Below are 22376 nucleotides of genomic sequence, written 5' to 3' on the forward strand. Positions count from 1 at the left end.
TAATAGATGTATAATATTTCTTTTCAAATTTTGTTTGTCGAAATAAAGGGTTAGCAGAGACGAACATCCACGTCAGGCGAGTAGGAGCGTTAAACTGGGAGAAAATGTTGTCATTTCACCTCCATCTGCTGACACACCTTGCTTGACAAGTAATTTAGAAAAGTGGAATATCGAGATGCCTTTTCTATAAACCACAGTGTATATATTTTCATCTGTTCAGCTAGATAAATTATCTCAGTGTGGATGAGGATGATAAATTGCTTGGAGATCCTGAAGGCAGAGCGGGCTGTCATTCAGTCACTTTCACATAAAAAAAAAGTTCATGCTTTACAATATTTACACTGTCCATTAGTCAAGCACCAGTGAGGCTTCACGTCAGTCAGCGTTATCTGTCCATGGCTTCATATTATTCAGACCTAGTGCTTTCATTATACATTACAATTCTCAAAAATATATTTAAAGCCCAAAAAATGAAATTAAAGACATTGTTTTCAGAACAAAAAAATAGCAAAACTCTAAGCACTTATCTGTTTCACGGGTAGTCAGTTGAATACATATATGTAAATCACACACACACACACACACACACACAACTATACGTTCATAAATGTGGCCATATACAAATAATCATGCATATGTGTGTGCGCGTGTGTGTTTCAGTGCAGGCATTCATGAAATTATCAACAAGCTTTCATGTGCAGAGCTCCTTTCCCTCCAGGCAGCCACACACTGGCCGCTGGCAAAATAAGGAGTTGGTTCCCTCACCTCTTCTGCTTGAAAGCTTTCAAAGCTTCCTCATAATCTCCCTCTATAATAGGTGACCCAGTATTAACACATTGTTGATGTTTTCTCAATGAGAAGGCACCCAGAACAATGAAGACTGGCTTCAGAGGACATCGCATGGCACAAACCCATGAACAACCACCAATCCCCAAGACCACGGTTTTGTACATAACAAGTAAACATGTAAAATTTTGGTTAACACAAAGATGCAGAGGACAACTGAGGTGCGTTACATGTTAATAAGGGGTGCATATCTAAATGAGAGAAGCTAAGAGAGCTGTTCTCTAACTTCTCCATCAGACGTGCCATTTGAAGATAATGCAATGAGACGGCTGGGGCCATTTGGAGCACTGATGCGTCTCTTCTCCACCGAGACTTGACTTACACGGGAACAAAGCCAACCCGACAGCCTGTAAATCGCTCTGCTCAGCTCCAGCTCATGGGAGGAGAGAGAGAGAGAGAGGGAGAGAGAGGTCCACTTTTAGACAATGACACAAATCTATAGATATGACTTCATCGTGACAGCCCTGTAATCAATGATTCCGCCGAGACATCACATGTAAATGATAGATCAATTTAAACGTAAACTTACGTTTGCGTGCGAAGGTTAAATAAGTATATCGAACACTAAAGAAGCTTTGCTTTTCTGTCTGTGTCATTGTCGAGAGAGAAAGCTAGAGCTCTGACTGTGCATATTATATTGTCAGGATTTGTAGCACTGCATTCGGGCTGAGTTGGGACAATAACAAACTCAACCACGGCTCCCAAGCTGTGGCACAGCTGAAGCTAAGGCCTTTTGGGCCATATGGATCAAATGAAATGGACTGGAGGGGATAATCCTTCTGCTGTCCCCTATAAACAAAACCAATGCACCACCGCTAATGTGGCTGCACCCATTTGCATCTCATTGGTCCAAGCCTCAGAATCAACAACAACAACAACATCTGTGAAAAATGCACCTCTCTGTTGTACAGGCTGTTCTTTGTAAGGATGTTTTCAGACTTGGTTCGAAAGTGAGAAAGCCTGATATGGTTATTAGCAGTTATTGGCTTCAGTTTAGGCTTAATCCAGCCAGATATGCGATGCATTTCATTATACGTTACAGTTGAATTAGTTTGAACAAACAGCGATCCAAACGCACAATGAGGGGACGTTGATGCAGAATGTGTTTTTGCATTTCACCTCGGTGTTTTTGCATTGGTTTTTTGTGTGTGTGTGTGTAAAAACATACAGTTTGTCAAGCAACCGTTTATTTTCGTGATTTGATTCTGTTATTTGTTTAAGGACAGATTCATTTCAAAACTAAACAAGTGAGTCATTGAATCATTCATTCAAATGATTTGTTCAAAAACATGGTTTTATTCAGTAAAGGCCCTTTCACACAGAGACTGGTAACTATAAAGATAAATCTCTTTCTCTCTCTCTCTCTCTCTCTCTCTCTCTCTCTCTATATCTCTCTCTATATATATATATATATATATATATATATATATATATATATATATACATTAGCATTCGCACCAACAATCAATGTCTGTTTATTCTAAGCGCATACTTATCTGACCCTTTAAATATTTAGCATGATGGATTTTGATTGGACAATATTTTTATTGTTCATCAGCTGGAAAAAAAATGTTCTAAAAGTGATTCCAACAATACAGTTTCTAAACAAGTGAGCCACTGAATCATTCATTCAAACGATTTGTTCAAATGCACGGTTTCATTTTGGAATGAAGCAAATAAGTGAGTCACGCAATTGTCACTCAATCACTGATACAATAAATTCAAGCAGGGATGAAAAACATCATGCGTTTTGACAAGGAACACATCTGCTTTGGCCTGGGCAGTATTGAGTAATATTGACTGAAATACTGTTAACTTCTTGTTTAATTAACTGTTGTATAAACGTTGGACAGCTAAAATGTTCTGCAGTGCAGCCCTGTGAAAATGTATGTTTTAAGAGGTTTAGCTTTAATTTCAATAGCAATGCATTTAATAAAACCGCAGAGTCACACTCTGCAGTTTTGGATGTCTGGGGAGCAGTCAGCCTTTAAACGGCTCTGTAGTGTCAACCGGTGCCAGAGTATGATGGAGAGCCCTACAATGCTCCAGCCTTTTCTGCCAGCACTTTTTGAGGATTTCTAGACACTCAAGAGTTTGCACAAAACAAATGGCCACTTACCCCTCTCCCCCAGGCCTTTCTGACAGCGAGGTGTGTAATCAATGTTCAGTGTTGACCTTTCTAAGGCTATTCATCCACATAAATGGCGCAATGGAAAATTGATGGAGAAAAAAAAAAAAATCGCAAGAACGAATGCTGGGGTTTGGCCCATCTCACAAATTTTAATGATAGTGGACAGTTGTGGGATAGAGTGATGGCAAGTTCCTGCGCTCTGAGAAAGGGAGAAGAGGTAAGCAAAAAAACAGAAAACTCTTCAAAATCAGTGACGAAATTATCCGTGCTAGATTAAACTGACACATGCATAATGCAAATAATTATTATTGTAACACTATATAAAACATTCATACAGCTAATATGTTTAAATATTTAGACTAAAATAAATGTATGTATAAGTCCATAATACAAAAATATTTATAAAGGTTATTCTCATGAATCAGTGTGGTTATGGTCATTATTGGTCTTTTATTTTTATGTTTTGTTTTGATATGGAGCAAAACAAAAATGCGTATGTCTACTCTACATGAATGATCGACACCAACTGTGGGTTTTTTTTTTATCTGTAACCTCTAGTTTCCCTAATTTATTAGCTATGGAGTTGCATTGCCACCCTGTGGTTAATTTACAAAGCTATCAAATTACATGAGCCAAAAAGTAGGGCCAGTAGAAAAAACTAATATGTCAAAACTGAGGAAATTACGTTCTGTAATCTATTAATATTCATTATTAATAATCTATTAATAATGTTCTGTAATCAAAACAAACCTGAACAGGCCTAAGTAATCGTTAAAAATCCGTTCATGTGTGATTTAAATGGCATGATTTAATATAGGAATTTATTCGGTAACTTACAGTAATGCTATATCAGATACAGAATGAGCAAACCGATAAAAAATACGCCGCTTTTTTTAAGGCTATGCCCGAGGAAGAAAACGCGAGCCAAAGCAACAAACACAGGAAAAGTCCCGCAGAGTTAGTTTTTCCGTTCTGCCCCCTGCTGGTGAGAACCACCGCACCACCGGTTCTCCTCAGAACTGTGTGAATGCGCTGCTGACTCTGAGAAATTCTAGAACCTGCAAAGTCTCCACATCCGCCGGCTCTGCGGAATTAAGGCCAGTGTCACGTGAGCTTGTTGAGTCTAATCTGGGAGATCTTGAAAGATCGAGAACAGCCTTTTCTGACAGTTGCTTTAGTAACATTGTTCTGTGTTGTAACACAAATCTATCGCCTCATAATCCATTAGGGATTGATTGTGTAGCGTAGGTTTTTTTTTTTTGTGCGGCTAGTGCCATCTAGCGAAACTACAATAAAACACTTGTTTGCAAACTCATCACCCCTTTCCCGATCAAACAAAGTGAAGGCAAGTCTCAAAGTGGTACAAAAAAAAGGTATTTTGAATAATATATACTTGTAACTTTAAGTTTAGCTTACCTGTCGAGAAGAAAGTCTGCAAGTGTCGATTGAAACCCTAACCTTCTATCAAAAGCCTCCATCTTGTAAAAGAAAAACTGTTTATCCTTACTTTGCACCGTTGTCTGTCTCTGTGTTACTTGGCATAAAATATACACATACATAAACGGAAGCTCTTTATAAAAGGGCATACTACTGAGTGGTGCAGTCCATTAACTTGAACAAAAGGGTCACACTACACAGTTCACATTCATACCTCAGCGGATGCTCGCTCTATATTCAAGCCCTGAAAATCGTTAAAAGAGGACAGGAGTGGAGGTGCTCCTTGCCAGAATTGGCATTTCAGCCATTGTCCACGAGATACTTCAAGGGAAGGCACTTCAAGCAGAGCATAGTATTGGCTGAGAACAGAGTAGACATACTGGGAATCTGGGCAATGCCATCAGTTCTGCTCTCAACGAGCAATCTGGCCATCTGGAAAGTGCCTTATCCTGGCTGCCACCAGAACCGACCTGAAAAAGTGCAGGTCAGGGTTAACACCCACTTTCAAGGGCATACAGGCAGCTTTATCGCTGACAGTATTATGTAAATGTATTTATTTGGTAAAAGGGATATATTTATTTACTATTTTTCTTGCAGTTGCAAATTTCGCATTTGCTTCTAGATATTTTTAGCTGTACAAAACAGCATGTTTCGCTGCTTGATATTGCAAACTGTTGTTTCTTACCACATTATTTAAATGTAATCCGTTATTATTCTTGATATTTCCTTACAGTGGCTAATGAACTGGAGATCTCGCAAATGAACAGAATACAGCTTACTTCTGCACTGAAAAATAAGGTGGATATCGTTATCACGCTTTCAGTGGCCTATATCAAAAAGAAACAAGTAGGCTACCAGAAAACTTATTATTTCATGATTTTTAACACTTAGGTCTGACATGCAGAAAATTAAATGAACTAAAAAGAATATGGTAGGACTACTTTATCAATTCCTGTCTCCCTGTACATGGGGCAACATACAGGTAACTCAAGATCAGCAAACTAGCTATCCAAACCCACATTTGCCCAAAAAGGCAGAATAAATGAAACTCAGATAGTTAACAATTGACATTTTATTGGTAGATTGATACTGATAAGTGATTTGTTGGATGTAGTTCAAACATAGGCATTGTCACGGTACCTTATAAAGCACCGACTGACTCAGGGAAATTCATTCAAATTAAAAATGTTATATAACAGAATTTATAGTTTAAAGCATGTGATGTAATCTTTGAGTTTTGTTTCGCATTGCAAAAAAGTAAAAGTAAAAATACAAAACTATACATATAAGCATTAAGTACATTTCTTAATACTTTTAATACATTTCTACTACATTTAAAAAAAGTTATGACATAAAAAACATACATTTACTGACAAAATAAAATATATACTACTACTAAATCTTTCCAATACATGTTCCCTAAATTCTGATTATTACTTATAATTACATATAAACATTTATGGCATTTTATTTAACTATTAACTATATGAACTATTAATATGTACAAATACTGACAATTTATTCTATCATTTTAGCTAACAATTTCTGCAAACAGATATATATATATATGATTTTCTAATGACATTTTTCTCTCTGTGTTTGCAGAGTCAACATTCAAAAGCAGTCTTAAAGGTCTTGCTCTCGTTCTTGATGATTTAGGAATTTGATCAGCCTTGGAGGAACCGGGAGCCTGTATATTTTCTTCAGCCTCTTGATCCCGAGCATTTTGCGGATTGTCAGTCTGCAGAGCTGCATGAGTGGGCGTGGAGGCACTGCAACCAGAACCAGCAAATGAATACACAGGTGACTGAAAGCATTTGCATATATGAATAATTGACGCGAAAGGCATGTGTGCACGTACTCGCTTTCTCTTTGATGCCCTGCCACTCGTGGTAACTGTCCAGATGTTCAGTGAGTCTTGCACAGAGTTTCACATGCCCAACATAGTCAAGCAGCACGTCTATAATCGGTCCTGCCCAGCGGGAGTAGTTTTCGGTGGAGATTAACTCACAGAACTAGTAAAAAGTGGCGTGAAATGTAGTATCATACATAATATACAATACAGAAAAAAAAAATACATTGTATGTAGAATTGGCTTTAGTATGGAAGCCTGTTTCCGTCCACTAAATATATATATATATATAGAAACCAACTCTAGTTATAAAGTCAGAACTTTGAGATATAATATTGCAATTCAGAGAACATATGAATCTTTTCATCCACTCAAAATTTGACTTTATAACTTGCAATTGCGAGTTTATATCTCACAATTCTGAGAAAAAAAAAAATATATATATCACACAATTGTGAGTTATAAAGTCAGAATTCAGAGAAATTCAGTAAGTCTGACCTTGTAACTCGTAATTGTGAGTTTAGCATAATTGTGATTTTGTATCATGCAGTTCTGAATCTGAATTGTGAGATAAAAATTCGCAATAACCTTTTCATTGTTTATTCATTGGCAGAAACGGGCTTCCATACTGTAGGGCACTCACCTGTACACAGGTCTTTTCTACAGATTCATCTGCATCATATCTTGGATTTCGTCTAGTCTTTATAGGGGGATGAGGATTGCTGCCGTAAACGCAGTTGAAACACGACAAGGCATCACAGCCGTTATCCATTAGGTACTTCAGTAACGGCAGATACTTCATGCAGAACATGACGCTTGCTGGAAAGGCAGTTGGATGAGTTGGGATGTAGACATTGACGTTAGCGCCGTGTTCCACCAGCAAAGTCACCGTCTGGATGCAACCCTGCCTCAGGGCCACCAGGAGCGGGTTGAACGTGTCCAGGTTTGGATTGGCACCGGCCTTCAGGAGCATAGTGGTAGCATCGATGTTGTTGTTCATAACGGCAAAGTACAGAGCTGTGCTGCGTCGATCTTCATACATCATAGAACGATCCTCAGACAACGTGGCATTGACGTCAAAGCCGGCCTCGATCAGTTCTTCAAGAATATCGTTTCTGTTGCGCTCCGCTGCGAGGTGGAGGGGGCTGATACCTGTACGTCTCACTCTGGCCTTGCTCGTGGCTGGGATCAGCATGGATATGATACTGCAAATGAGACGTTTTGTGTTCTTGAGAGTTATCTTGCTAGCGTACACTACAATACTCTTGAATGTCAGGTTAGCATTTGACTCTATTAGGGTGAAATGACCATTATAAGATGGAAAAATTATTCCATAAGAAGACTAATAATGGAAACATGGAAACCTTTGAAAAGTTTGTATGTAGTGATTAGCAATGATACATTTATAGAGAAACAGTCCTAGGGTTGGGAACCGAAGGGGCCAGTGATGCAGAATAAGTTTTTTTTAAAAAGTTGAAAAATAGGTCTACTTAATGTACAGTGTGAATTGTGAATATGTGAATATAATAATTTGTGAAAGCGTGATAATTTGATTTCTGAACAAATAATTCATGTGAACTCCCTCTTTCTAGTGAAGCAAAAACAAACAGCGTAGTGTAGTCCAATTCCTAAACAGTTTTAGAAGGTGTTTCTTTTTTGTGAATCAAAAGCAAATCAATATGCATACTGACTCACTGTAATACATTTAATCAAACATATACAGCTTACGACTAACTTTAAATGACTGTAGTCACTGACCAGTTGTTTTTTATATGACACTTTTTTTGAAACGAGTAAATGCAATAACACCTAATGCAATACACCTCATTGCTTAAAAATAATGAAACAAATTTTAACAGAAAATGTATTTTAAGAAAAAGCATTCTCTAATCAAATTCTTTACGATTCCCATCCCTAAACGTGTCATGCTATCAAGAATTATGCTATGGGATGATTAGTTTTACTGTTAGGTGAGAAAAAGACCCTGCACACAATAAGCTAGAAGAGTTATAACGGGTGTCAGAAGAAAGAGCACTTATCAGAAATGGTATTTTGCAAATAAAATGAGTTGCTCTTACTTGAGTTAGCTTGAGTTAAGGTTTAAGGTTACAGGATTAGCACCTCTTGCCACAGCACTGCTCTAAATCACCCATTTAGACTTACTTAGTTGCCCTGACATTTTTGCTGGTACACCCCAAAGTGAGGAGGTCTTTGCTGAAAATTAATGCAAGATTATGAGATGTACTAAACCTAAACTCTTAACAACCAATGCCCTTCGCATATAAATAAACGGTGACCTGAGAAAATTCCTCGCATTGCACCATCATTCCTTCATACAAATTCATTATGAAGTGAATTCTGAATTCATACCTATCATTGCCACGCTGGGCAGCGATGTGGATTGGCAACAGTCCTGTTTTGCCTGGCTTGTTGGCGTCTGCATTTTGAGATAAAAGAAACTCTACAATGTTCTCATGACCATTCTTAGAGGCCTCATACAGCGCTGTGGCTCCATCTGCAGCTTGGCTGTTGAGATCTGCACCTGAATGAGGTGAGATGCATTACATGTCTGATGCATTTCATCTCAGAGCGGCAATGGAAGAGAAAAGGGATGTTACCATTTTTTAAAAGCATGCGAAGTGTGTCCACTTTTCCACTTTGGGCAGCCACAAAGATGGGAGTGATTCCGTACATGTTGGCCATGCTGACTTTGGCTCCAGCTTTCATCAGCATCTCACAGATTTCCACATTGTTCCTGCATACACTCTCATGAAGAGCCGTCCAGCCTTGAATACAGCTCTTATTCACAGCGGCGCCGTAATTTAGTAACATGGCAACCATCGCTGGGTTCTCCTTCTCACAAGCTACAGATATGTATAGAAAGGATCAAATTTTTTCACAGCACAGAACGCCGTATTAAATTAAGAGCAGAACAAAAATTTTGGTGGAAAAAACATAATATTGGAAGGTTTATATGGGCCATGTAGATAGAAAAAAATTAGGTCATGATAGATAATTAAATACTTACTAATAGGATATTACCTTTGTAAAGGGCAGTCTCCCTCTCTTTGTTGGCAATATCAGGATCAGCTCCTTTCTCCAGAAGACACTCCACACATGCAAGATGTTCTCTGTTCACAGCCAACATTAAGGCAGTCTGCTCTTTCAAAGTGCGCTGGTTGATTATCCCAGGTTGAGCTATGAGCATAACGTTCATGATCAAAAGCAGAAAAATCTGTTGGAGCTCGGCTAAATGAAGTTCGATAGAGAAATTGTTAAATGAGTGCACACTACCTCTTAGGATAATTTTAATGCATTGATCTTGTCCATAATATGCAGCGTCGTGCAAAGGAATCCATCCATCTTTATTTGGTTTAAGAAGGTTGCACCCAGGTTGCTTAACCAACAGTCTCACTGATCCCACATCTCCTTCCGAAATGGCCTTAACAATAGGCTCAATCTCCCTAAACAAGAAACTGCTTTCACTTTTATGCATTTAGTGTTGCAGCAGATATTCACTAACTCTTTCATACACATGTACCATTTAGAAGTTTGAGGTCTTTTGCATCACCACTGTTTTCAACATTGATAGTAAGAAATGTTTCTTAAGAAGCACATCACAGGAATAAATTACATTTTAAAACAATAATATTTCAAAACATTACTGTTTTACTGTATTTTTTAATAAATGCAGCCTAATTCAGTGTGAAATTCAAAGACATAAAAAACCTTTTTATGCAGTTGCATTACTGTATAATGACACTGAAACGTATCTACTAATGCATAGCTCTTCAAAATCACCAAGAACTATACTTTTATTACATATATGCTTACTAATGAACAAACTTTGACATGTGGTTTTGTGATCACTCACTCTTCAGGCTCAGGGACGACTTGCATACTTCCATCGTATTTTCGGTACGCCACCATTCGCTTGCCATAACCAGTCACAAAGTGGCTCACTGAGCTCACATCATCTGAGTTTATTGTTCTTTGGATGAAAAAATAATAAAGTTAACATGAGTAAATTAATGTGGCATTAGATATTGCACAATCAAATCAATTCCTATTTTACAAGGTGGCTAACTCGTATAAATTCGTACGACCTCACTTGTACAAATTCATGCGATTTTTAACAATCTTACGTATTTAACAAGTTGCCAATTTGTATGAATTTTTACAAATGACTTAGACCCCGCCTCTAAACGTGCCCATCTCTAGGGTCTTAATCAAATTTGTGCTAATTCGTACAAATTTGTACGACTTCCCTCGTACGAATTAGCACAAATTTGCCACCCAGTAAAACATGCACAAATTTGTCCAAATTTGTGTTGGACTGGCACTAAAAAGAGATGGGATAATTTTCTGAATTTGTATTTTGTACCTACATTATTTTCAAATGAAATTTGTCATCTTTAAAATTAAACGAAAATCTACCCCCTGGAAGATTCGTTTTAATGTCAGATTACAGGGGAAATTTAAACAAGTGGATTGGGGCACGGTAAAGGATAGTGTCTCTATTTTTATGCACGGTGGCATGTGAACTTCTTGAACTATGCTTGCTCCTCTTTCTAATGTTGGCCTTTGAATGAAGAGGAACAGGTGTGAAGCAGTTGTGTCAGTCATTGGAGAAGATGCAGTAGGCATCTGTAATTGATATTTTGACCCTCCTCGTGAGATGAATCATCAAAACATGACTGGAAATTTTATGTGGCAATACACCGATGTGTATGTTTTGATTCGGTTTTACATGCAGACTTGTTCATTTCCTGTATTGCATAAACAATATAATATAAATAGCTATTTAAAAGAAAAATGCAGCTTGCAGTGTAAGTTTGAAAATAAATATGTTAAAAATATTTTGCAGTTGGCTTATGCGCTCGGTAAAGGTCAAAGTGAATATAATGCACTAAGCACTGGCTATTTTTATACTGAAAGTGAGATTTTTATTTCTGATGGCACATCATTTCAGTTTGAATGAAGCATATCAAACTGTACCTGGGTGGATTGGCGGGACACGCGACTGGTTCTGGGTGTGATGGTGGAGCTTGGCGTGGGCCTGCTCGTCTGTTTAGAGCAATGGGGGTCTTTGAGTTTTCGTTGCCTGACCCAGAGTTCTGGGCATCGGAGATACTTCGCTCGATTGCCAGCTGCATGAGTTCATCATCAGACAGGTTGCTATAGAGACTGTAGTCAGCAAATTCCAGGTTGGTGTCTGTGGCACCCGGCATGGACACACGGGCGGCTGCCATGATGGATCCTGAGACAATCAAAGCATCCATTACTTGCTTACATTACTAAACCACTGGACTAACATCTGTTTGCTTGTATGCTTTTCACAAAAAACTGTTATTGGAAATTTCATTAGCTTACTTGATTAGGATAGGATGCTAAATTATTTAAAGGAAAGTGAAACAGATTACTGATTTTATGTTTTTTTTAATGGGAAAAGTGTCTCCAAGGATGCATTTATTTGATTAAAAATACAGGTAAAAAAGTAGTTTTTTAAAATATATTCACAATTTTAAAAAAAGCTTTTTTAATTGAAATGTAAATAGTTTTTCAGTGTCACTCTAGCATATTATATTATTATTATATATTAGTGTATATATAATAAAGACATATATTTAAAATACTTTTTTAAAATACATATTTCACTCTAAGTATAGTAGTGCTGAGTAGTGCAACATGTTGGATACGCGATCAGAAATCCTGATGTTTGGGGGGAGCCCCAAGAACAAACGCAAGTAAAATCTGGGGTTTATAACGTGAAACGAAACGATATCTAATTAGAAAGCGAGCTGACAGAAGACCGAAGCACAAAAGGATTGGGACAGCAGAGATTCAGGATCAGCTTCTCGAGTTTTTATACAATGTGTGCTGGAAAACATTTATTCTCAAGTCTCGAGATATTTTGCGAGATTTCCTGTGTTCACAGACGTCGGGACTCTGGATGAAAATCTGTTCTTCACAATGCAGGACAACACACAGTATAGGAGCAGTGAACAGTTTTTGTCTTCATGTTTATGGTCACATTCTGATCTTATAAGATAAAAAAAAATCTTTTAGTGTGTACCCAACCCTAGTGACACTTAAATATCTTGAGTTAAAAGGCCCATTAAAGAAAATATTTGAAGTTCATACAGTCCATAAGTATCATCCATTACATAAGTAGTACCCCAAGTAAAGTTTAATAATAATATACATTTTTGTAAAAATGTACTTTCTTGAAAGATATGTTGCTAAATGTGTTTTAACTTTAAATAGTAGTAAAACATTTTTAAATATAGAATATAATATAATATTGTACAAATACATTTTTATTTGTTGTTAGCATGTTGTTTTAGACAAGAACGATTGCACCACTAAATAAGATATTTAAACATATTGGTAACCATTGACTTCTATTGTGTGGACAGATTTTATTTCTTAAACTTTTTATAGAATTTATAGAATTTTATAATTTTATAGAATTTAATTAATAGAATTTAACCCTAACCCTAACTCTCTATCCCTAACCCTAACCCTAAATTTAAATAATTCTAAGAAAGTCATACCTGTTTGGAACAATACAAGGTAAAGAAATTGTTGACAGAGTACTATTTTTAGCATAAAAATAAAAAGTACAACTAAAACTTTTACAATGGCAGGCAGAATGCTTTTAAAATAATAACAGAGTTTCAAATAAACCATTTCAGTCAAACTCATTATCAAAAATTATGATCCATCTCGCAACATTTTTGCAATATTAATGCACCAATGTGTACCGCACCTTCATCCAAAACACACGAATGCAAGCAAGAACAAAGGCCAAAAAACAGTTACTTACCACTTTAAACTGTTGACTTCCTTAACTGCGCGTCGGATTTCCAAACAGAAAAGGTTGTTTTGTTTATCCCAGTGTCTTCTGACACACTTGACACTTGCTTGCACTGGGATCTGTTTAGCTCTCTGCAAAGAGGCCTTTAACTGTCACCCCACACCAGACTGTTTAGAGTGCATTCTGAGCACACGTGATACGCAGTATGCCAAGATCAGCCTCTTAGCTATTGCTGTTCTTGAGGGGTTGCAGGCCTGGTGTAGACTGCATTAAAAAATCTTTGCAATCTTCTGCGGAGAACCGCGCTTCCAGAAATATACTTGCTGAAAATACCCGGTACAGATGATTTCTTAACCGCAATGGATTTAAAATAAAAATAATCAACAAAAATGATTGAAGTTTGGAGTACGTATCTGTAAATACTAGTTGGACGTCCCTTCGTACATTAGCTTTGTTAAGTGAAGCTGTTAGTCTCTAACTGGGTTAAATTGTTAGGCTGTTTTTGCTGTGTCAGGTTACAGGTGTGTCAAGGCTACGAGACAAACAGGACATAGAATAGCATTGTGTGAATACCTTATTCCTTATTTATAGGTGAAGCTGTTAAGTTAAGGTCAGGTGGACGTATCAAGGTTATAAATTCATTTTTGGACTGATGTAACTGTGAGGCCCTTTTAGTTGTCATTGTGTATAATGGATGAATAATTTGACAGAGGTTATCAAATAAGCAAGAGGGCTGCGTAACCCACTAGGTTAGATTGCAGATTTGCACTTTTGCATTTGTGTGACCTTATTTCATTAATAGGTCTTCCAAGGGTCAGAAAGAAGACTCCAGACACCAGTGGCATTTTAATATCTTGATTCTGCTTGACACTTGTAAACAATTTAGCAGTAGCGGTTTTAATTTAAAATTATTTATTCTTTAAATGGCTACATTTGGGGTAAAAATGTCATTTATTACTCGCCCTCATGTCATTTCAAACCTGTAAAGTTCATCTTTGTAACACAAATTAAGATAATATTGTTGAAATCCAAGAGTTTTCTGACCCGGCATAGACAGCGATGCAACTGAAACTTTCAAGACCCAGAAAGGTAGTAATGCATCGTGGTACTCAATGAATCATTGTGGAAATTGTTGAATAAAGTTGTTTTCTTTGTGCACAAAAAGTATTTTTTTAGCTTTATAAATTTGCAGCTCAAGCACTGATTTCACGTGGGCTACTTTAACAATGTCTTTATTATCTTTCTGGGCCTTCAACGTTTTAGTTGCATTGCAGTCTTTGCAGGGTCAGATACCTCTTAAATTTCATTAAAAAAATTTTAATTTGTGTACCGAAGATGAACCTACAGGTCTGGAACAATATGAGGATTACTAATTACTAAAGAGAGAATTTTCATTTTTGTGTGAACTATCCCTTTAACTCTATATTTATTCATTTATTACTTTAAAAAGAACAGGATTAAAAGTTCAGAGCAAGAATGATAGCAAAGGTTATGATTACACACGTTCGGCTTATTGGCTAAATATAGAGCTTATCTAAACTGCTTATTATAAACTAGTTATGCACATCAGTTAGTAGTATGAGATTCTAATGATTTATGTTCAGAGTGATATTAGAGGTGTCCTGATGTAAATGTACACTGATCATAAGACGTCCGCTGCTAGCCAATGAGCAGTTTTAGCTTTAACTTCTAAAGGCCAGTTCAAACCGCATCCACAGACGCCAACAAACGATAACACACACGTTTGTTGGATTCTGTCTGATCAGTGTGTTACACCTGTCACCATCTTCTGCCGTTGGCCAGCACTTGTTTTCAACAACTGAAACGTTGAATCAGTGTTTGTCGGGTCTTGGATGTCTGAGAAGTGATACACTTGTCTGCGTCTGTCGGCGCAGTGTGAAGTGACCCTGACCAAACTCGAATAAAACTGTGGAGATGCAAGAGTTTTATTTCACTGCAAGTTCACAGAGTCAAGCAAATAGAAAACACCACAAATTTATAGTAATACTACAGGAGTTACACAAAAATCTAAGCTTGAACTCTTCATACATTACTGTTATATCACAGTAACCACTTATCAGTGTGTACAGTACATCTTCATTACAAAATGCTAAGAATGCTTTAATTCTATTCAGTTAAATCGCTGTAAACTAATTTACTAATTTAAAGTACAGCTTGTCTTCATAATATTATAGCAGCATAAAAAAAATCACATTAGGTGTTTAATGCATAGTCACATAATACTGTCGCTAAGTGTGTAAATACATTTAGCTAGGCACTTGTATAAACAAAATTACGTATCTCAAAACTATGGCCAATTCATTTGAATGTGTATGATTTGGACAGGCACACACCTCGACTGATGCAATGCTGAAAAACCAAGCCATGAGATCAAAAGAACTGCCCGTAGAGCTCAGAAACAGGTTTGCATCAAGTCATACATCTGAGGAAGAGTTTAGAAAAAAGAAATTCTGCTCCACTGAAGGCTCACAGGAGCATGTTTTTCCATTATCCATAACAAAATACCTTTGGAAAGACCAGAAGCGGCCGGTTGCATAAACTCTTTAGATTAGTTTTAAAAACTTAGTCATTTAAATATTTTCATCAATATGGGTCATAATCTTTAAAATTCGATTATGAAAAGGTAGATTGGTCATATTTGTGTTACCCCTTGGCAACTGCTAGTTGGTAAAAGTCTTAACGTGTTAAACAATTAATTGAGGAGGGACTTGGCATATCATTTTGCCATTCAGAATGATTCAGCCAAGTAATGAGTAATGAGGTATGAATACTTATGCAATGTACTTATTTCAGGGTTGTTGTTTTTTTTATATAAATTTACAAAGTTGTTAAACTTCTATTTTTGCTACACTATTTTGGTGTACAGAGTTGAATAAAAAGTGATTTAAACAGTTTATCATAGGTCTGCAACATAACAAAACATGAGAAAATCAAGATGTTGCAAAACTTTTGCAAGGCAGCATACATTTGAATATTATTTTATTTACATGTATTGAGAATAATTACCTTTAGAACGGAAAATAAACGCTAAATGATTTTTAGATCTCAAGCTTTTAAATTGAAAATTAATGACACATTATCTGTAACAAAATAATTTAAAGTTGCATGTTCTGCAAACAACTAAGAGCGACATGCTGTTCATCACAGGATATCTTCAAACGATTCTCGTTCATAACTCAAAAACTTGAGCAATCTTCCTGGTAGAGGAAGAGCAATAGTTTGCGATAGTCTCTGGATGCCCAGCTGTTGACGAATCTTGAGTCTGCACAGATGCATCAGCGTGCAAGGAAGAACTGAAATAGAGGGTGTTTGGGTTTCAGTTTAGCTCTATTCATTTGTAAAAATGAATTCAGATGTCGATAATCAGACTAATTCTGCAAATTAAGAGATTATAAAGAATATTCTCACCTGATTTCTCTTTAATATGAGCCCAATCTTTGTTGCCGTCTAGAAATTCAGTTAATCGAGAGCAGAGTTTGACATGACCCACATAATCAAGTAATATGTCTATGATGGGTCCCACCCAGCCGCTGACTGAGGGAGTAGAGATTATCTCACAAAACTGTAAATAAACAAAAAAAAGTTAATTCATTAAAAATGATATTTTGTATATGCTGAAATAAAAAAAAATTCTAAAAATGACAGACAGTTTTATTCAAGATACAAAATCTATACCTCTACACAGTACTCTGATGGTTCATCATTTAATAAATACATAGTTTCTCGTCCATTTCTTCTCGGTTTAATGGGGGGATGAGGATTACTGCCATACTGACAGGTAAAACACGACAGTGCGTTGCAGCCGTTGTCCAGCAGGTACTTCATCATCGCCTTGTACCTCATACAGAAAACCAGTACTGCTGGGAAGCTGGTAGGATGAGTTGGCAGCAAGGCGTTGAGATTAGCCCCGTGATTCACCAGTAAGGTCACCATTTCCATGCTTGCTTTCCTCACAGCCACCAGCAGGGGGTTGAAGATATCCAGGTTTGGATCAGCACCTGCTTCTAACAGCATAGCGGCTGCCTCCGTGTTTCTGTTTACCACAGCTGAGTACAGAGCCGTGCTGCGCCGATCTTCATACATTTTTGACCAATCATCTGACAGCTTCGCATTGACGTCATATCCAGCGTCTATTAATGTTTCTAGAACGTCATCTCTGTTACGTTCTGCGGCCAAATGAAGAGGACTGATGCCAGAACGTGTCACTTTGACCATGTTAGTTTTGGGGATGAGCATGGCAACAATGCTGAGGAAGAGGAGAAAGAGTCATATTTACTTATGAATCAATACTTATATTTCAATAAAAAAAACATAAAAACCTACATACTTTATAAAGACACATATGAACTGTAAGTGGTTATTTTAGTGATAATGACTTACCACTTGTTACATGGTTATATACAAAATAAATAGGTACTTAGACATGAGATATTAACCTGCTCTGGATTTATTTTATAATTTTACCAATACATGGTATTATCATAGCTTCTGCTAATACCCATTACAATGTACAAAATATCATACACTTGTTGGAGCCATCAGTTCACAATATTTCAAATTATTTTGTTTTTAAATAATCACGTTTAATATTTAAATAGTGAAAAACTACATTACCCATGATACCAAGCTCCACCAATCAGAGAATCGCAACTGTGGTAGGCATACTAACCTGTCATGACCATTTTTTGATGCAACATGAATAGGAAGTAATCCAGTTTTGTTGGCTTTGTTAGCATCAGCTCGTTTTGACAAGAGTATCTCAACAACTTCAGCATGACCGTTCTTAGAGGCCTCAAACAATGCGGTTGCATCATCATTTGCATTGGTATTTACATTACCTCCTAAAGAAAAGATCGCTAGGTTAATGCTAGCAGTATAAAAAGTAATTAATACTTTTTATTTTTGTTTTACATCCAAAAAAGTAATACAAAATTCTTACCTTTATATATTAGGTAGTTAAGCGCATTAACAGCATTGCACTGAGCAGCCGTAAACAGTGCGTCAATGCCATAAACGTTTCTGGCCCACAGCTTTGCCCCAGCATGAATCAATATCTTACACATCTCTAATTTTTTGTTCCTCACTGCTTCATGTAGCGGAGTCCCGCCTTGAACGCAGGCTTTGGATGGTGAAGCTCCAAATCTCAAAAGAAGCTCCACTATCTCTTCATTAGGTTTCTCACATGCTGTAAAAATCAAGAGTAGATTGTTCAGACCTCTTTCTGGTCCTCAGTTGTTGAGAGATATCATGCTAAAATGTTTACCTTTGTACAGTGGTGTCTCCCACTGGTTGTTTGCAAGGTTAGGATCAGCTCCTTCCTCCAAGAGGTGCCTGACGCAAGAAACGTGTTTGCGACTCACAGCCAGCATGAGCGGTGTCTGACTTCTGTTTGTTCGTTTGTTAATCGTATCTGGTTTGGCTGTGGGAGCAATGGAATACAACTGTGATTTTTAAGAAAGTGATTCTGGGCATCATAAAAAAAATGTATTCATTCATCACCTTTGAGCAAAATCATAAGGCACTCCAAATGGCCGTGGTATGCAGACTCGTGAAGTGGTAACCAGCCATCTTTATTGGGTTCGTCAAGATTTTTAGATTTGAAATGAATGAGGTCTTGTAGCGCTTTTGCATCCCCTCTCCAAATGGCAGAGAGAAAAGGGTCTAAATCACTGGAAGAAGAGCAAGAATCTTGAGGGCTTTTATCTCAAGGGATGAGCTCAATAAGCATCTTCAGACTTTTTGTTCACAAAGTACAGTAATTCTTTTCTTTTTCTTTGACTATTTCAAGTTACATTCTTGTGCCATGAGTTGACTTTAAAATGATGTGATCAAAAACATTAATTCCATTCAGAAAGGAAACAATATGGGTGTTTGGAACATTCAATTGGAGGGATATTCAGAAAAACAGCTTACACACACACACACACACACACACACACACACACACACACACACACACACACACACACACACAAACACACAAATGAAATGAAATGAAATGCTACTTACTTCACAGTCTCTACTGTGACTCGCAGGTGTCCATTGTGCCTTGTCCAGGCAATCACCTTTTCTTGGTCTTTACTGAACATATAATCGTGAACATTTCTGTCAATTTTGGCACACCTCTTCTCACTGAAAAGAAGACAGCAACAATTGTTTTTATACATTTGCAAGAGACATTATAACAATTGTGATTTACAAACATAATTGATTGTATACTTGAAGAAGCAGGTTCACTGTTAAAAATAGATTCTTGGAATCTGTGCTTCCAAGAAGAACCTTTAAGATCTATGGTATCTTTGTACTGTACTGTAAAGTTTTTTTATAGTTTCTGTTGGTTATTTTATGGCAGGGGTGTCCAAATCTGTTCTTGGAAGACCACCGTCCTGTAGTGTATATCTCCAATCAAGGTCTTTAGTCTCACTAGAAACTTTTAGGCATGTGTGTTTTCAGCAGGTTTGACCTAAACTCTGCATGATGATGTCCCTCCAAGAGCAGGACTGGACATCAAAGTTCTAGGGCATTGCGAAAAACCCCATATTAGAACTTTTTTAGAGCGTAGTTGTATTTGACATGAGTGAAAACAACACCTGGGAGGGTTTGCAGAGCTAGGGTTGCATGGTGGTTGTCGTGTAGCTTTGGGGGCAGACGGCTGCATGTGGGCACGCACTTGTCGATTCTGCCATGGAGTTAAATTTGCATCAGCTAGGCTTCGTTCAATAGCTATCTGCAACAGCTGTTCTTCAGACAAGTGTGCATAAGCACTGAAGTCCTCCAGGTTGTCGTTTGTTGTCACTGAAGCAGCCATTGTCACACTGGCTGCTGCCATTTTGCACCTGTGATAGTAAGGTGCTCAGAAATGTAAAAAAAAAAACCTGACAAACATTCAAATAACATGCCAAACTGCTAGGAGAATAAATTAATAAAATATATAATAGGACAGTTAATTAAAATATAATTTTTTTGCCATTGATTATCAAACTTTAAATGTACACAAGCTCCCCTACAAGGCTTAACATCATCACTATAATTCATCGCTGCTATTATTAAGAAGTCCACCTACCTTGCTACAAGATATCAATAATTATACGTCGAATGTGGTGCTTGTGGATCATCTCCTTTATCTGTACAGCAGTTGCTGCTGCGTGCTTTATGAAGAGTCTCTGAGAGATCTTGATTTCACGTCACGGTGTAAACAAACCGAATTACCTTATAAATATATCTGCCTGGCTTGCATGTGATTCATTAGAGCATGTCTGGCTTAGATGTGACATGATCTTCCTTGCAAACGGGCCAAGAGAAGAGAAGTAGATCTGTTTTGAAACTGGAAAAAATACTTTTCCTGAAACTAGAAAACAACATTTAACCCGAACTTCCATAAACGTATAAAATAAATGAAAATGAAGTTCACAACTCTTCAACAACTTCGTTCAGTGTTTAAATATCCAAAAACAGTAATATATAAATATATACAAACATGTTTCACTCGTGTGTGACTTAACACATTTCTTTTTAACATTAGAGCCTCTAACATACACGCTCAGAAAAAAAAAGGTATAAAAGTGGTCACTTTATGGGTAAATAAGGTACTTTTTTTTAGGGAGCATATAAGTGCCTTACAAGTAGTACCTTTTGAAAGGGTACCACCCCACTGACAGATTTTTGTACTGTACTTCTGAAAATGTAATCATTTCATTTGTGTCCTATAATGACCAGTCAAGCTTTCTACACACTGTTCTGTACTATACCATGCATTATTTACATATGTAAATATCATTACATGGTCTAAAGCTTGAGTGACCTAATTTTTAAGACAGCTGTCTCTGAATGCTAGCATGTGCTAGAAACCTCTCTGTGACACTGTAAACACCTCCGATGGATACTCATACCTCTTGTCCTATTAAATGACTCATGTGTTTTCCTCTGTAGCTGTGGCAATGAAAATCTGGAGCTTCAAAATATTGCAAGTAATAATGAAGCATGAAGTTGCTAGGTGTTTTAATAATAAACCAGATTTCTAAATCAACATTTAATCCAAACATGCACTTTAGTCTGCATATTGGTGGTATTCTGTATACACTTGTGTTTTTGGTTTTATTTCTGTGTCCATGCTTAGGAACTCATAGTCTGATCCTTTAATACACCTTAATACACAGCTTTCATTCTGCTCATTGGCTAAATTATCACATTTTTGTACTGTGTTATGGTAATATAAAATGTCTTTAAAAGAAGAGTTTCAATAGTCAAAATTATGTATTATTTATTGATTCATTTATTTCAGTAAGTAATTAATTAATTAACTCAAAATAGTCATTTATGTATACCATCAGCTTGTTTGTTCACTCTGAAATAAATGTGACAATTTAAGCTTCAATGCATGAAATGAACTGCACAGACCCTAATGCATACAGTCAGTACATTAGCACCACCACCTGGTTAAAATATGTTAAACTCCAAATATTTCCTGTTAAGATATTTTGATCCACGTTTTTAAATATCAGGTGATATCAGGTATAATGGCTTCTTAAGGTAACAACAATGGATTTACTTACAATGTAGAACACAGAGTAAAATAATGTTAGCCATATTTTGTTGTCTGTTATACTGTTGGATGATCCTGATTATCAACGAGGACCTTACTTAGCTAGAGAAGAGGACTTCACACACATATGTGAAGTCGTTCATTTTGGTATATTCGGAGTGACATACAGATATTTTCAGATATCTCAGGCTTCACATGTTGAGATGAAAATATGTACAGTTGAACGATCTCAGTCTAGCGGCAATCTGAACTCAGATCAGGGGGCTAAACATGGATTCTATGAGATCTCAGCGGAAAGGAGACTAAACCTTTCCAGCTGACCTGTTATCCAAGAGGGATATAAACAAGGATGATGAAGATCTTTGGAGGCCAGACTAGCATTTAGTTCTTTCACACAGGCTTGTAGCCACATGTGCTTCTAAACAGGTCTGCTTTATGTAGAAATAACCTGACTCCTGCATGACTTCAACAAATCAGAGTGAATGATAATTCAGTAAGACATTTTAGTGACTTCTGACACTTTACCACTTAGTCCTTGTGTCGGTTTATTTGATGCATAACTTTGGAGAACCCAACTGAGACTGTTTTACAGCGATCCATAAACAATATTGAGTCTATTGAAACACAGCAAAATGTCTATCCTTTACAAAAATGAACTGCAGTGTAATTGCATATAATTTTAATCAAAGGCAGTTTTGTTCAGTAATATGATCCTGTTCTACACAAA

The 22376-nt window shown here is 37.0% G+C and overlaps 2 protein-coding genes across 3 annotated transcripts; both read right to left on the bottom strand.

Moving 5' to 3' along the window:
* Positions 1-5470: 5470 nt before the first annotated feature.
* Positions 5471-13290, bottom strand: asb2a.1 (ankyrin repeat and SOCS box containing 2a, tandem duplicate 1). Of its 2 annotated transcripts, XM_043218615.1 has the most exons (11): positions 13096-13290; positions 11265-11526; positions 10141-10257; positions 9561-9730; positions 9309-9464; positions 8885-9130; positions 8637-8808; positions 8430-8480; positions 6910-7471; positions 6276-6429; positions 5471-6186 (listed from the first exon to the last, which is right to left on the bottom strand). In XM_043218615.1, the coding sequence occupies exons 2-11, from the start codon at positions 11516-11518 to the stop codon at positions 6041-6043; spliced, it is 2028 nt and encodes a 675-aa protein (XP_043074550.1). In that variant the 5' UTR covers positions 11519-11526; positions 13096-13290; the 3' UTR covers positions 5471-6040. The 2 variants fall into 2 exon arrangements, with proteins under 2 accessions (XP_043074550.1, XP_043074551.1); XM_043218616.1 differs by lacking the exon at positions 8430-8480 and having other exon boundaries at positions 13096-13285.
* Positions 13291-15014: 1724 nt separating this feature from the next.
* Positions 15015-20327, bottom strand: asb2a.2 (ankyrin repeat and SOCS box containing 2a, tandem duplicate 2). The gene is made up of 10 exons (XM_043220486.1): positions 20171-20327; positions 19698-19943; positions 19117-19239; positions 18607-18776; positions 18371-18526; positions 18047-18292; positions 17777-17948; positions 16783-17353; positions 16516-16669; positions 15015-16400 (listed from the first exon to the last, which is right to left on the bottom strand). Exons 2-10 carry the CDS (start codon positions 19934-19936, stop codon positions 16249-16251), a joined length of 1983 nt encoding a protein of 660 aa, XP_043076421.1. The 5' UTR covers positions 19937-19943; positions 20171-20327; the 3' UTR covers positions 15015-16248.
* Positions 20328-22376: the final 2049 nt, after the last annotated feature.

This window comes from Puntigrus tetrazona, chromosome 20 (assembly GCF_018831695.1).
Source record: "Puntigrus tetrazona isolate hp1 chromosome 20, ASM1883169v1, whole genome shotgun sequence".
NCBI classification, from domain to species: Eukaryota; Metazoa; Chordata; class Actinopteri; order Cypriniformes; family Cyprinidae; genus Puntigrus; species Puntigrus tetrazona.